Consider the following 15000-nt stretch of genomic DNA (forward strand, 5'->3'; position numbering starts at 1 on the left):
TGATTTTTCCAGGTTTTATGTGGCTTTACCTTTCGATATTGACTTCCCTGATTTTCCTGATTTTTATGACTTCCTCTTTCTGTGCAATATTTTCTTCCTTGATTTTCTTTGACTTTAGGGCTTTATTTCTTGACGCAATATTTTCTTCCCTGATTTTCTTTGACTTCGTGTGGCTTTACTTTTCTATGCGACATTTTCTTCCCTGATTTTCCCTGGCTTTTATGGCTTTATTTTTCTGTGCAATATTTACTTCCTTGATTTTCCTTGACTTTATGACTTTATTTCCTTTACGATATTTACTTCCCTATTTTTCCTGAATTTTATGGCTTTATCTTTCTGTGCGATACTTTTTTCCCTGATTTTCCTTGATTTTAGGGCTTTATTTCTCTATGCATTTTTTTTCTTTTCTGAATTTCTCTGACTTTTATGGCTTTATCTTTCTGTGCGATATTTACTTCCCTGATTTTCCTTGGTTTCTATGACATTATTTTTCTGTGCATTATTTTCTTCCTTGATTTTTCTTGACTTTGTATGGCTTTATCTTTCAGTGATATTTTTTCCCTAATTTTCCTTGACTACGGCTTTATTTTTCTTTGCGATATTTTCTTCCCTGATTTTCCTTGGCTTCTATGGCTTTATTTTTCTGTGCAATATTTTCTTCCCTGATTTTCCTTGACTCTATGATGCTCCGACTTTCTGTCCTATATTTACACCCTTCCTTCCCTTACTCTCTTGTCGTCGGCTTCATAGTGTTACGTCAAAAATTTTCATGTTACACCTTCCATCGCCACAGCATGGAAGGGAGTGTTGGCGAAGTTTTGATGCCTAAATATTATATGAGGGAGGGCGACTTGGACTGCCAGTAGGGGATGAAGATGAGTCGTGATATGTGAGCTTTGAAGGTATTTTTCTTTCTATTTTCTTGTCTCATTTGTACTTAAATCTTGTACGTATTCCTTGACTATTTTCCCCTTTTCTTTTCTTCTCTTCTCTATTTTGTGCTTTTATTTTTCTCTTTTCGCGTCAACATTTTCTTTCCCTCATATGCTCGTCCCTGTTTGTCTTGCGCTGGTCCTAACTCCTACTCAGGCTGGACACATCTTCCTTCATAAATTCCTTCACATGTCATCTGGTCGCCTCATCTCCTTCCTCACCCTACTCAGTGCTCATCCCCCTCCCCCTCCTACTCATTTCTAATTCCCCTCCCCTTCTCCCATCCCCTACGCATCCCCCTTCACCTCGCCTCCACCTCCCCGCCACCCGCCTCCACCTCCCCACCATCTTTGCAGTACACCCAGCCAACAACACGCGAAGTATCCACATCAGTACAATTACTGAAAAGAAAAAAATAAATAACTTAAGCATTCCTGACTATTCTTATATTACTCTGACCTTTTTGTCGTGAAATTCAGATTATGTTAAATATGCTCTTAATAATTTTGGGATACAACAGTTTCTATATACAAGACTCGTCAGTGGGTAAAAAAAAAAAAGTATTACACCTTCTCTTTACTAAATGGTACTTACGACCCTGTGCCTCTTCATTCGACCTACATCTATTAACCTTCCTTCTCTTCCCTACCATCGTCATCATCATCACCATCATCATAATCATCATCATCATCAAAATCATCAAAATCATCTTTCTCAGTTATTAATCTTCCATCATCATCATCATCATCATTATCATCATGCACCTACATTTCTTCACATCCAATTCCATCTTCTCTCTCTCTCTTTCTTCATGTTCTCTTATCTTGCTACTCCTCTTTTCTTATCACCCCTACCCTCCCTGTCCCTCCCCTCCAACTTATTTTTCTTCTCCCACTCCCTCTCCTTCCCCTCCTCCACATCACCCACTCCCTTCCTCCCTCCTGCCAGTTCCTTCCTCTACACCACTCCCTTTCCAACTCCTGCCACCCCCCACCCACACACACACACCCTTGCCCTCCTGTCTCCTCTACATCACCCCTTCCTCTCCCCTCCCCCCACTCCACTATCCCCGTCTACCCTCTCCCCTCTCCTCTCTTTGTTCCTGTCCTTCTCCTTATCACACCCCGTCTATCCTCCCTGTCTATTTTCCACTCTCTCTACTCTCTCCCTTTTCACTCCTAGTCCCTCTCGTCCTCCTCCCATCCCTCAATATCCCCTCTTCCCTCCCTGTATACATTTCCTCTCTCTCCCTATCTTCTCCCTTTTCTCTCTTTGTCCCTCCCCTCCTCTCTCCCCACCCCACCTCCACCCCCTCCCTCATATCTCTCCCCAAAACTTTCTCACCCTCACATTTCCTCTCAGCCTCCACTCTTCGCCCCTCCTGGCTATCACTTTCGCCTCAGCCATTTACCTTCCCCTCTCTCTCACCTTGGCTTTTTTGGACCCTCCCTCACTCCCGGCTCCACACCCCTCGCTCCTGGCTCTCTCCATCTCTATTTCTGAACACGTGTAGTTTTCTCCGACTAGCAGCAGCGGTGGCTTGTCGTCTCCGCTGCCTCGTAACACACGTACAAGAGCGAGACCGGAAGTGATGTCGGAACAATGAGATTTTTTCATGTCGTTTCCGTGTCTTCATTTTTTCCTCTGCCGATGTGTTTTCTCTGTTAAGACGATCCCTTTTTTCTTCCTATATTAGCTGGAAGTTTGTCTCGCATGGGTTTTCTTCTGGGACCGAACTTTTTTTTGACAAGACATAATGTTCTTCGCAGGAAATATAAAGAGCATAAGTTTTAGTCCTTAAAGGTGTTCATCATTTTATGCCAAAAATGTTAAGGTATATAATTCAGTTTTTTATCTATCTAGTTATTTATTTTTTATTGCAATTTGAGTTTGGACATGTGGAGAGAATGAAGAATGAAAGACTGACTAAGAGGGTGTATGTAGGTGAAGTGGAGGGAGGGAGAGGGAGGGGGAGACAGGGGATGAGGTAGAGGGATGGAGCAGAGAGGTACATGAGGGAGGGAGGAGTGAGCTGGGAGGAGGGCAGTCAAATGGTGGGTGACAGAGCGACTTGGAGGCGTTTTGTCTGCGGCCACCCTTTGCAGGATTAAGGCGTCGGACTATAGACAGATTTTAATAAGAAAGATTTTGGTCTGACTGGGAAATATTTTGTTTAGGAGAGGAAAGAAGAAATAGTGTTACCATATTCTTACAAGTCGTGAAATACTTCCTTAAGGAGCGGGGACTGACGGGGCAGCCTCTTCTCTTTGCATCAGCGCGTAGTGCAAACAGCCGTCGAACGTAGCTACCGAGACGTATGTAAAGAGGCTCTCAACATCTCCTCCTTAGCGATTTATTCTTGGCTATGGCTGGTTACTATCCTTTTGTAAGTTTTTTTATGTAGAGTATGGAGGTATTGGAAGGATTCATATAACGCAGAATAGGAAAGTAAGGTGTAATGAGCAAAATGAATCTCTTAGGAAATGGTGTTAGGGAGCTTCCTTAACCCACGAGAATACGGACCATAGCCTAGAACTAGAGCCCGCTTTCTTGTGGTGTGGGGAAGCTTACTAACACCTCTTCTTTAGCGATTTATTTTGCGTGTCAAACCTTATTAGTCTCGTGTCATATCTATTCCTAAATAAGATCAAACCATTTAATAAATAGGCCCATCCAGGAATAAATCGGTAAGGAAAAGGTGTTAGGGAGCTTCCTTCCCCTAGAAATTACCTCCCTCCTAAAATATATCCTAGAAATTAGACACAGATCTCTCCATTCATTATTTACTATACATAAAACAGGGAGAGACGGGGGCTGAGGATGCGACACTTGTTACTAATTCATTCATTCATACACTTATTTATTTATCAATCTATCTATCTATCTGTCTATCTGTCTATCTGCTTATCATTGTGCTATCCCCTTCAGTTTCGACTTTTCTTCTTTATTTTATGCTTGCTGCCTTCAGACGATTTTATTCAGCTGAGAGAGAGAGACAGACAGACAGACACAGACACAGACACAGACACATAGAGAGAGAGAGAGAGAGAGAGAGAGAGAGAGAGAGAGAGAGAGAGAGAGAGAGAGAGAGAGAGAGATCCCAATCTTAAGGAAATCGTCTGTAGGTGGAAAGACGTAAGTAAAGATGGTGTCCTCGGGCTGAAGGGTTAAGGGCAGGTGTCTAAGGGTGCTGTCTAAGGCTCGTCAGTAATCCTCAAGAAAGGGTATGATTTTTTTCTCTTTTTTTTTTTTACCACAAGGAATATTCTCTCTCTCTCTCTCTCTCTCTCTCTCTCTCTCTCTCTCTCTCTCTCTCTTACGAACCCGGACCGTTCCCACAACTTGAATACTGAGTCGTGATGTCATGAAATCTGATGTATTTTAATTATGAAGTATAGATAGAGTCGCCTTGGTTACTAGTCAAATACGCCTTCCAATCCGGCTTCACCTGCAATAGATAACTTGAGGGTGGCATGTGAGGGTTTTTTGGCTTTGTAGATTTCAAAACACCTCTTCCTTAGCGATTTATTCTCGAACAAATAAGAGAATGGTAAGATAGAGGAAAAAAAATAAGGGAATGGTAATGTGGGAGACAGGGTGACATGGAGGCGATTTGTTTGTGGCCACGCCTTACGGGATTAAGGCGTCTGGCAATAAACAGATAGATAGATAGTAATGTGGGCAATGCAAAATAAATCGCTAAGGCACAGGTGTTACGAAGTCTCCTGTGCTAATTACAAATACGGACGGTTCTGAGACTCACCTGTAGTCCTCGGAGAAGGGCAGCTGCAAAATGAATCGCTAAAGGACAGGTGATGCGAAGTCTCCTGTGCTAATTAGAATACGGAAGGTCCCGAGGCTCACCTGTAGTCCTCGGAGAAGGGCAACTGTCTGAGGGTGACCTTCCACGTCTGGTTCTTGAGGATGTCCTGAGTTCGCACCAGTCCATCGTTGTTCTCGTAGATGACACAGAACTTCCGCCAACCCAGCGTCTTGATCACGTCCATGTACGCCTGTCGGAGAAGGGAAGTCGTCTTGCTGTCAAAATGCGTAAATCTTTCATTCTTTTTAATTCAGAGTATCGGGGAGAGGGGTTTGGTGGCTCTTTTATTTGCATAGGTGTTTTTTTATTTGCCCTTCAGGTGTTTTATTGACTATTCAAGATTTTTATTTGCTATCCAAGTGTTTTATTTGCCATTCAGGTGTTTTTATTTGCATTGAAGTGTATTATGGACAATTCAGGTGTTTTTATTCGTCATTCAGGTGTTTTATTAACCATTCGGGTGTTTTATTTGCATTCAGGTGTTATTCTTTGTCATTCAGGTGTTTGATTTACCATTTGGGTGTTTTATTTACCATTCGGGTGTTTTACTTGTCATTCAGGTGTTTTATTTACCATTTAGGTGTTTTATTTACCATTCAGTATATCACAACTCTCTGAGAAAAATTGAATTCCCGGCTGGTACGTGTAGAATATGACTAGATGTAAATATACCTACTTGTTTAGCTTACTTTACTTTGATTTTAATTCGTAAAAGTAGCCTACACACCTGCTTTTCGACGTACATATCCCTGAAATACTCCAACCATTATATTCATCCTAACACTGCTTCTTACAAATGAATGAAGGGGACAGTATCAAAGGAAAATGAAATCACAGAAACAGCATTAAACGATGTCCATTTATGCCTCAAGTTCACTCGCACATCATTCAGCCATTCGACATTCTCCGCTCGATACCACAGCCTTACGTACTACTGTTCCGTCTTATTTCGTAGACACTATATTATATCACACCTGAATATCCTGACTCTTTAATTAAACATGTTCACCTTCGGCCAAGATGATGCTAAAGATGTATTGCAATACTGATCCGGGAAAATGTGGAACTATCATAATGCCACTAACACCCTCAATACGATGCAGGTTTTTCCCATGCACCCCTCTCTTTTGTGGGATAAGGCATTGCTTCTAACGAGAGAATTCTGCAATCGGATGCCCTTTTTTGTTCCTTGCATGGGATCGAACGCCTAACTCCTCGGTCGATAGAGTATGCTTCAACCCGCTAGATCACAGCACTTATTTTTACCTGTGTGTTACTTTAAAGCAGGAATTATTATTGAAACTAAAGCAGCAGAGTGTCAATGCTGCATATACCAAACCTGATGCACTGACCCTGGACAGCGTTGACGGGTGCGGGTAGAGGTTGACGGAGTACTCGTCGCGGGTGAGCGTGTACGCCCACCTGGTCTCGATGTGCGGGATCTCCAGGGCGTCACAGATGGACTGGACGTGGGCTGAGGTCTGGCCGGACTGGGGACCGAAGATGCCAGCCACGCCGGACTTGAGCAGCGAGCAAACTGGTGGACAAGTGGCAAGGAAAAACAGTTACCTTATTCACTACTGAACCCAACACGACTGCGTCTTTTTAAAAATTATGCTTGACACAACAGCTTAGGGAAAATCCATGGTCATGAAAGGGATAGAAACAGTCACCATGAATCCCCATGACCAGTGAATACCCGAGAGAATTGTCGGTAAAGAAGGACCACCATCTTAACCACGTCACCCAAATGACGTGTTATTCTATTCTTGCTTTTTCCAGACACTGATATTTAGCTTAGGGGAGACTTGAAACTGGATGAGATATATTGTATCCTAGACTCTTGACCCTAGAATTAATATCATGTAGTTAGGAGAGGTTAGTGAGTTTATAGTACAGGCATCGTTCTGCGGGGTAATAGAAGATGAAAATACAGATACAATTCCATGTATTGTGAGGGAGATGTGTCTATAAATTCGATACAAAGACACTCAAAATATCAGAATAGGGTCTTTGCGTTTCTCTTATTAATTAACATATCTTGTGGCTGTTCTTACCCCTTTCTCGGCGACTGGTCTTTCCTCAGCAGAATATACTGTAATTACCTGGTGCTGCCTACAGGGAAACTAAATGACACACAGTCCTATTGAAGATGTTAATATAATGCTCGGTGACGCAAAATGATGAGAAATACACCTCTGACCGAATCTAGCACTGTGATGTAAATTACTGGCTAGATTTCGTCACCCCTGTCACTCCCACGGACTCTCAGTGGTGCGTTGAATGAGCCTACTGATGGGAACTTGGATTAATTGCCAGGTATATAGATTAGGATTATTTATTTGCCACCCCTCCCTCCCCCGTACAGTTGGCCACATATAAACTAGGACAGCATCAATGTGTAGCAGATGTCTAGCCTTTGGTACACTTGACAACCTTGACAGAATCACATGTTTGTTGGTGGCACTGATATAAATGAACGGAGGTGTCAAATATTAGCTGAAATGAAAAATAACTGTGACGCATGAATGTCGGAAATCGTAAACAGACCTCCACCATACACAGAGTTCACGTGTAGCCAACTGCGCCTTTCCTTGATGCCGTGAACCAGCCCTCTGGGGGAAATGGCCCAAATTAAGAGATGAATTGATTGATGTTAAGTTCCTGTCACCTGTCTTCCCACCTACCTTTCCTGGAGGCAGTGAATGAGTCCTGTGCTGGTATCTGCTCTATCTGGCCTGAGAGACGGGCGTGGGTGAGCAGGCTGCGGTCACTGTTAATAGCGTCCACAGCGTATCTGAATGCTACCTCCTGTCGCTCGTCACCCTCGTCGAACAGACCACCTGGAGAAGAGCAAGGGAAAAGCATCATAGTCAGAATGATAACACACCTGATATTTTTGTTCTTCCTTCAGGCTAAGCTCCCTAACACCTTTTCCTTAGTGATTTATTTTTGGATACGAGTGGTTAATATCCTTTTATTAGGTTATTTGTAAGAGTATGGCGATACTGGAAGGATTCATGTAACGCGGAAGAGTATGGTAAGGTATAATAAATAAATCATTTAGGAAAAGGTGCTAGGGAGCTTCCTTGCTCGACGAGAATATGAACCCAAGTCTCCTACTAAGTCCTACGTTGTGTCCTAATCGATTCATGGGATTTCTCTGACCATTCTCATCTATTGGGCAGTATACCCTTTGCAGTATTATACAATTTTGGTGATGGAAATGTGATGCGAGCAGGTTTTAATCCCCAAGAGACTATATTTTTTTCACCCTAACTTAGCCTAAAAAAATCTCTCCACCTTGAATGCTTTAGCTGTAACAATAGATTAGCACTAGAAAATGATGCTAGTTAGGAAGAAGTGCTAAGGAAAGGATGTAGAGTTATAGTACTGTCTTTTTTTCTGCCAATATGCAATGTAAAATAAACTACAAGAGGACGAAAAGCTGGGTCACGTTAGAGCAAAAGAGGTATAGATGTGCAGACTTATCACTTGACCTTAAATAACCCAGAACTATTATTTTGCAACTCGATTCCTCAGAATAGTTTCCCCCCGAGCTGCAACCTGCAACAATTCAAGCCCTCCTGTTACAGATTTTCCATGAACGGAGGACACCTGTAATCTGCTGTATTGATTTAATTTTACTTTGTTTTTCCTTCCTCTCTTTCATCTTTAAAAAAAATAGCCTAGTGTTGCGCCCTGACGGAGTAATTCAGAAGTGACTGATATCGCCTTTTTACAAACTCACATAAAGGGAAAAAATTGCGATCGTGACTATCAGCTTATGATTCCGTTGCTGAGAATGAACTACAGCCTATGCCAACAGCCTCCCCGATAGCCTGGCCTGAAAATTTATCACAGCAATAATGGAAGCACGAGAAATATGGCGTAAAATGGGTGCAGGTCAACTATCGGGAGAATTTGTGACGCAGTTTCGCATTCAAAGTTTGCAAGGGTCAACACGGCTCGTAAATAGTGCTTGGTGTTTTTTTTTATTTTGGTTATCATTATTATTGTTGTTGCTTTTATTATCTTCGTCATCATTATTATTTTCATTATCATTATTATCATCGTCAGTATCTTCATCTTCATTAGCATCGTCATCCTTATTGTCTTTGTTATTTTCACTGACATACTCATCATCATCATCATCATCGTTGCTGTCATGTTTAGCTTCATCATCATCATCATTGCTCTTAGATTAATTACCATCACAATTGCCTTAATCACCATCATAACCATCATTACTGCTTTCATCATCGTCATCACCATCATCATCATCACCGTTGCTCTCATCCTCCTCATCCACATCCTCCACACCATCATCATCGTTGCACTCAGCTTTATCACTATTGTCATCATCATCATCATCATCATCATCATCAATATCATCATCATCATCGTCATCGTGCTAGGGGAAGAGTAGAATTCAAACACCGTAACAAAATCACATAAGACCAGAGCAAAATATTATGAGATCACCAAGGAAAATAACTCATTAGTCCATTATCACTAAATCACACCACATCACCCTTTAATACCACCATACCCCTTTTCCTGGTACTCTGACTTAGCCTAAAATTGCCATCTCTCCATCGTCAGTACCGAGATGCAGCAATAAATAACACAGGAATATGGTGCTAGTCACGAAAAAGTGCTATAGAGAAGATGTAGAGCCGTAGAACAGTCGCTTTCCAACACTTAGCTACGTGAAATAAGCTGCAAAAAGGACGTAAATTTGGGCCAAGTTACAGTAGAAAGAGTATAGTAACTGAAGCATAATATATAACTGCATTTGTTGTGTTAGGCAATAATTTTCACATAATTATTACTCTTAGATTGTAAAATTTATATTAGATACTTTATTGAATGTAAAATCACTTTCTGCATGTTTATCGGCACGTTATTCATTGAGAGACGTTAATATAGGATTCTCAGTATATATTTGGGAAACTATACTCTCTCCACCTTAATCTGGCTCAAATTTTCATCTTTTTAGTGCTTATTTCACGTAGCTCAGTGGCAGAAAAGGACAGTGCTATGATTCTACGTCCTTTCCATAGCACTTCTTCGTGGCTAGCATCATATTCTAGTGTTAATCTCTTGTTACAACATAGCATGCAAGATAGAGAGGTGGCATTGTTAGGCCAAGTCAGAGTATAAAGAGTACAGTGTGCCACGTTATGGGAAAGGCTGCTATACTCTTTTTTACTCTAACTTGGTCCAGATTTTCGTCCTCTTGCTGCAGATATCACACAGGTTAAAGGTAGAGAAAATATACTGGTGCACCACATTCTTTCCATAGCACTTCTTCGTGACTAGCATCATAATCTAGCGTTCATCACTTGACCTCACTATTCAAAGGGGAAAAAACTGCAATTGTAGGCCAAGTTAGAGTAAAACGGATACAGTGTTGCTTGAACTATTTAATTTTCCTCTCAATACAGTAACACCTGAATAAAAAGTAAAATGATGCCACTCCTCCAGGTTAATCCCACTTCCTTTTTTTTTATCCGAACCAGCGCTTTGATAATTGGTCATCTGTCTGTCTGTCTGTCTATTTATCTATCTGTCTGTCTATCTATCTGTTATTATCCTGCAAATGGGTAAGAAAAAAAATACTGCCATTCCTCCAAGTAAATCCCACTTCCTTTCTTATCCGAACTAGCTCTTTGATACTTGGTCATATCTATCTCTCTATCTATCTGTCTCAGTATGTCTATCTATCTGTCTATCTATCTATCTATCTATTTACGTGTTAATATTCTGCAAATGGGTAAGAAAAAAATCCTGCCATTCCTCCAGGTTAATCCCACTTCCTTTATTTATCCGAACCGGCGCTGTGATAACCCTGCCGACGCGTCCCGTGGATTGCGGTCGCGTCCTTTGAAGTCCTGCATTAGGATCTCACCGCCACCCTCAAACTTAATCAAATCTGCATAACCGCCCTCCTCAGCACGCCTCTTCATTAGCGAGGAGGGGGAGCTAGGTGGGGCGAGGGGTGGGGGGCTAATGGGGGGCTCGGAGAGAGGGGGGTCGTCATTTGTAGCCGGAACCCTCAACCCTCCATTACCCTCAGTCGCCGCTAATAGCCCTCATTTGGATTTTAATTGTCCCCCCGCCTGCCTCACTGCGTCTCGAGAACGAAGGCGAATTCCTGGATTTATTTTACGAGACTGGTATTATTAGTGAAATCTGGTGTGGACGCTAAGCTCTAACTTGTATATATATTTTTTTCTAATATTCTGCGTCATGGAGTTCTAAAATAAAGAGAGATTTATTGGATTATTATTTTTTCTTCAGCAGTCCTCTTAATCCAGGTCTCAGGTATTCCGTCTGTGAATTGGAAGTTATCTCGGTGCGTTTGAGTTTACGCTGCTGGATTTCGTTTTCATTTTAGTTAACTGCAATATTCCTTTCAGGCTGTTTGGCGTATAATATCTCCGCTTCAGCCTTTTCTTGGTTAGTCTGCAATCTTTCATTTCTTCTAACATCGCCGTCCGTGCATAGAGACTCCAGCCCACTCACCTTTCAGAATCAGTTGTAAATTTCCACTCTTCCTCCTCCTCTCCCTCCTTTTCCTCCTCTTCCTCTTCCTCATCCTCATCCTCCTCTCTGCTCACTACTTCATGCCCATTATTTTGCTTTCTATCTTCAGCCATCTATTTATCAAGCTAGCCCTTCATACTCCCCTCTGTTATGTATCTGGTGGCTAATATACAGTAGAAAAATAATAATAATAATAATAATAATAAGCAGGCCACACATTCTTTCACTCACCAATCAAGCCTTGTCAATTCTTGGTTCACAGCGAATGTCTGCAAATGTCTGTTAATATCTGTAAAAATTTGTATATCGAGTGTGTGTGTGTGTGTGTGTGTGTGTGTGTGTGTGTGTGTGTGTGTGTGTGTGTGTGTGTGTGTGGTAATCTTTACTTGTGTGGTTTGCGTGTTTGATTATATCCTTGCTCTACGGTGTCAATTACCTTTGATATAACAATGCCAGGAAGTTTTTAATGTTCGCATCTCTGGGCATAAACTTGACAGCCCGTTCCCTTAGGCTTAGACCTCCAACCTGCCACAGTCCTTTACATGTCACCATTTGTGCACCAATACCCACCGTCTGAATTGCTTACACACTAGGGCCGCCTCATTCAGAACTGGTGTTATGGTATAAAATGGGGAATATTTATCAGTCCAACCTTCAGTCATCGCATGAGGAAATAGTGAGCGAAGTGTTTTAGTGACAAGACAAACGAAAATAGGAAGAAAGGATGTACTGGGGAAGTCTGTCTTGAAACAATGATTTCTTTCGAGATTTCCTTATTTCACTGAGAAGTCCTTGAGAAGTTTCGAAGTTTTTCTCAAGACTTCTCGCTCAAGACGTTTCCTTATCTTAGTCAAAATCTTCTTCCAGAGTGACTCAGTTTCCAAGATTATTTTCAAGACGCATTTAACCCCTTGTGTGCGATGACGTGAGATTTTATTCTGGTTGTTTCTAGATCTTACGCAAGTTAGAACAGATTTTTTGAACTAGAAGGGTTAGATATCCCTACATTAACTCTTTCTCTAATAGCAAGCCCTCTAAATCAATATATAATAATCACCAGCGAGAATTAGATACAAAAACACGTCACATTTACGTCTTTGCTGTTTTTTTCTCGCTACCTCCAGTTTATTTCATACAGCGTCACTACTAAGGTGCTTTCTTGACCTGAGAAAAATGGTCTGACGGTAGCAAGATTAAAGTCAGCGTTATCATAGTAAAGGAGATAAAAGCCTGTGTTCTTGTCAGTTATGGAAACTCGCTAACACCTTTTCCTAAGCGATTTATTTTGTTTACTGCATCTTACTGTCCTAATGTGTTTTATTTTCTAATCCTTCTAACGTCACCATACTCTGCACAGAAAGCGTATAAAAGGATATTAACCAACCATATCGAAAAATAAATCGCCAAGAAAAAGGTACTCGGGAGCCATCTTACCCGACGAGAAAACGGACGTAAGAGAGGGAGAGTGATAAAGCGCTTACTGATATGTGCAGTCTCCTTCATTTCTCTTAGGACAGTGAAGTATTATTATTATTATTATTATTATTATTATTACTGTTATTGTTGTTGTTGTTGTTGTTGTTGTTGTTGTTGTTGTTGTTGTTGTTGTTGTTGTTGTTCTTATTGTTGTTCTTGTTGTTGATATTGGTGGTGATGGTGGTGGTGGTGATGGTGGTGGTATTGTTAGTAGCAGTAATAGTAGCAGTAGTAGCAGTAGCAGTAATAGTAGTAGTAGTAGTAGCAGAAGTCGTAATAGTAATAGGAAGGGTAATAGTAGTTGTAGTAGCAGTAGTAGCAGCAGTAGTAGTATATTCATTGCCAGCACATTACAATTATTCATAGACAAGGAAAACCTCTTGTACCTAAATACTTAATAATACACTACACATCTTAAAAGGAAAATTCCCAAGTCTCCCTACGTCTTCACCCTGGCATTCTTAAGCTCCAAAACGCAAATCCCCCGCTTCGGAAAATTTATGCACCCCCAAAAAAAGTCCATTATGGCTTTGTCGGTCCCATTTGAGGTGATGAAGGCGAAATTGTAGCCGTTCTTAACATCTCTGTGGCAGTGGACAGGCCCCCGCTCCCTCACCACCCAACTGAGGTACGTTCATTGGTAGATCCCCCTCCTGTGTGTGTGTGTGTGTGTGTGTGTGTGTGTGTGTGTGTGTGTGTGTGTGTGTGTGTGTGTGTGTGTGTGTGTGTGTGTGTGCGCGTGCGCGTGCGCGTGTGTGTGCGCGTGCGCGTGCGCGTGTGTGTGCGCGCGCGCGCGCTCTCTTTCCTCCTGTGCATTGAGTGTACACCCCCCCAAAAAAGTATCGGCACTCTTACAGCACGTATCATTCTGAAACATGGATGAAGCATTGTGATATATGGGGTATCCTGTAATTATAAGTGCAAATATTATCTTTGGTAATTATTAGAACTCAAAACTGCAAAAAGATTCACTTACTGGGTGGTATATGTTTTGAGGCACCACTTTTATAGACTCGTGCGTGTCTGTGGAGGTTGCTCATATTCACAACCATCGTACCCAAAGGTGCCGATAATTTTTTGAGAGAGTGTACGTGTATGCTGCACAAAAATTACTCAGTGGACCTAATGCAGTATTCTTAAAACTGTAAACTTTTTGACTACGAGAAGTCTCCCTGATATAATCGCATGATGAGAGGAAAATATTTTAAAAAAGCCCATATGGAAAATATACTGAAGGAATTAATTTAGGGATGGTTTATGAACACTCAAAACCACGAAAGTTTCCCATGGGCGATTAAAACCATATAGTGTCAGTCAGAGTAAAACAGATAAGTTGTCCCTAGAGATTTACTGGTTAATGGACTTCGTTGCTGTAAAGAGGACTCTGCACAGGACTCGTTAAGTAGATGAGAATTAGAGTGCTCCAAGGCAGACTTAAAGTGTCGGGTACTGTACATGAATGGAATTAACCCGTTCTGTATTACCCTTTGCGAGATGTGGTAGGCCAGGGCGAGGTTACTGTATCCAAAATATTCAAGGGAACGTCTAGTCTACACCTCTGATGCCTTTACCTGATCAAAAGTCGTCCAGAAATTATACAATCCTTAACGATTTATTTTCCAGACTGTCTCTTAACATCCTCTTTTTTGCTTCGTATATCCTTTTTAATATCGACATAGATCTAATGAATGACGCACAAGAACATAGTATCGGAGTAGAATAAGAAATATACCGGTAAGGAAGAGGTGTTAGTAAGCTTCCTACCTGTACGAGAATACCGACACGAGTGGGAACGTCACCTGAGCCTTTTCGGATAAGGAAACTCCCTAACACATATTTCTAAGCGATTTATTTTTCTTGTTACACGTTACTCTCATCCTAATATCACCATACTCTGCGTAAGTAAGGTGCAAAGTGATGTGAACCAACCTGGTCTTAAACTAAATCGCTGAGGAATAGGTGTCAAGGAGCTGCCATAACGTACGAAAAATGGGTCCTTGATGTACGTGGTGGTAGAAATGATGGTGGTAAATGGGCGTAGGAAAAGTACGCAATTTGAGTACACGGACACTGCATTCCCTTAACCCCGAATTGAGGATATATTTTGTACTTGGGTCTCTACAAGGCTTTTTTATTTCAGTTGAGGTTAAATCTTGTCGATAATAATAATAATAATAATAATAATAATAATGATAATAATAGTAGTAGTAGTAGTA

The 15000-nt window shown here is 41.4% G+C and overlaps 1 protein-coding gene across 1 annotated transcript in view; it reads right to left on the minus strand.

Annotated features, from left to right (window-relative positions):
* The window catches only part of LOC145404882 (glutamate receptor ionotropic, kainate 2-like), a 109653-nt gene that overhangs the window by 42399 nt on the left and 52254 nt on the right, over window positions 1-15000 (minus strand). The window contains exons 3-5 of the mRNA XM_080276383.1: window positions 7444-7599; window positions 6109-6293; window positions 4798-4946 (exon numbers count right to left, since the gene is read on the minus strand). Coding sequence (XP_080132509.1) covers window positions 4798-4946; window positions 6109-6293; window positions 7444-7599 — 490 coding nt within the window. The remainder of the gene's footprint in view (window positions 1-4797; window positions 4947-6108; window positions 6294-7443; window positions 7600-15000) is intronic.

This window comes from Coenobita brevimanus, chromosome 65 (genome assembly GCF_032717465.1).
Source record: "Coenobita brevimanus isolate Jiangsu-jjx chromosome 65, ASM3271746v2, whole genome shotgun sequence".
In the NCBI taxonomy this organism is placed as follows: domain Eukaryota; kingdom Metazoa; phylum Arthropoda; class Malacostraca; order Decapoda; family Coenobitidae; genus Coenobita; species Coenobita brevimanus.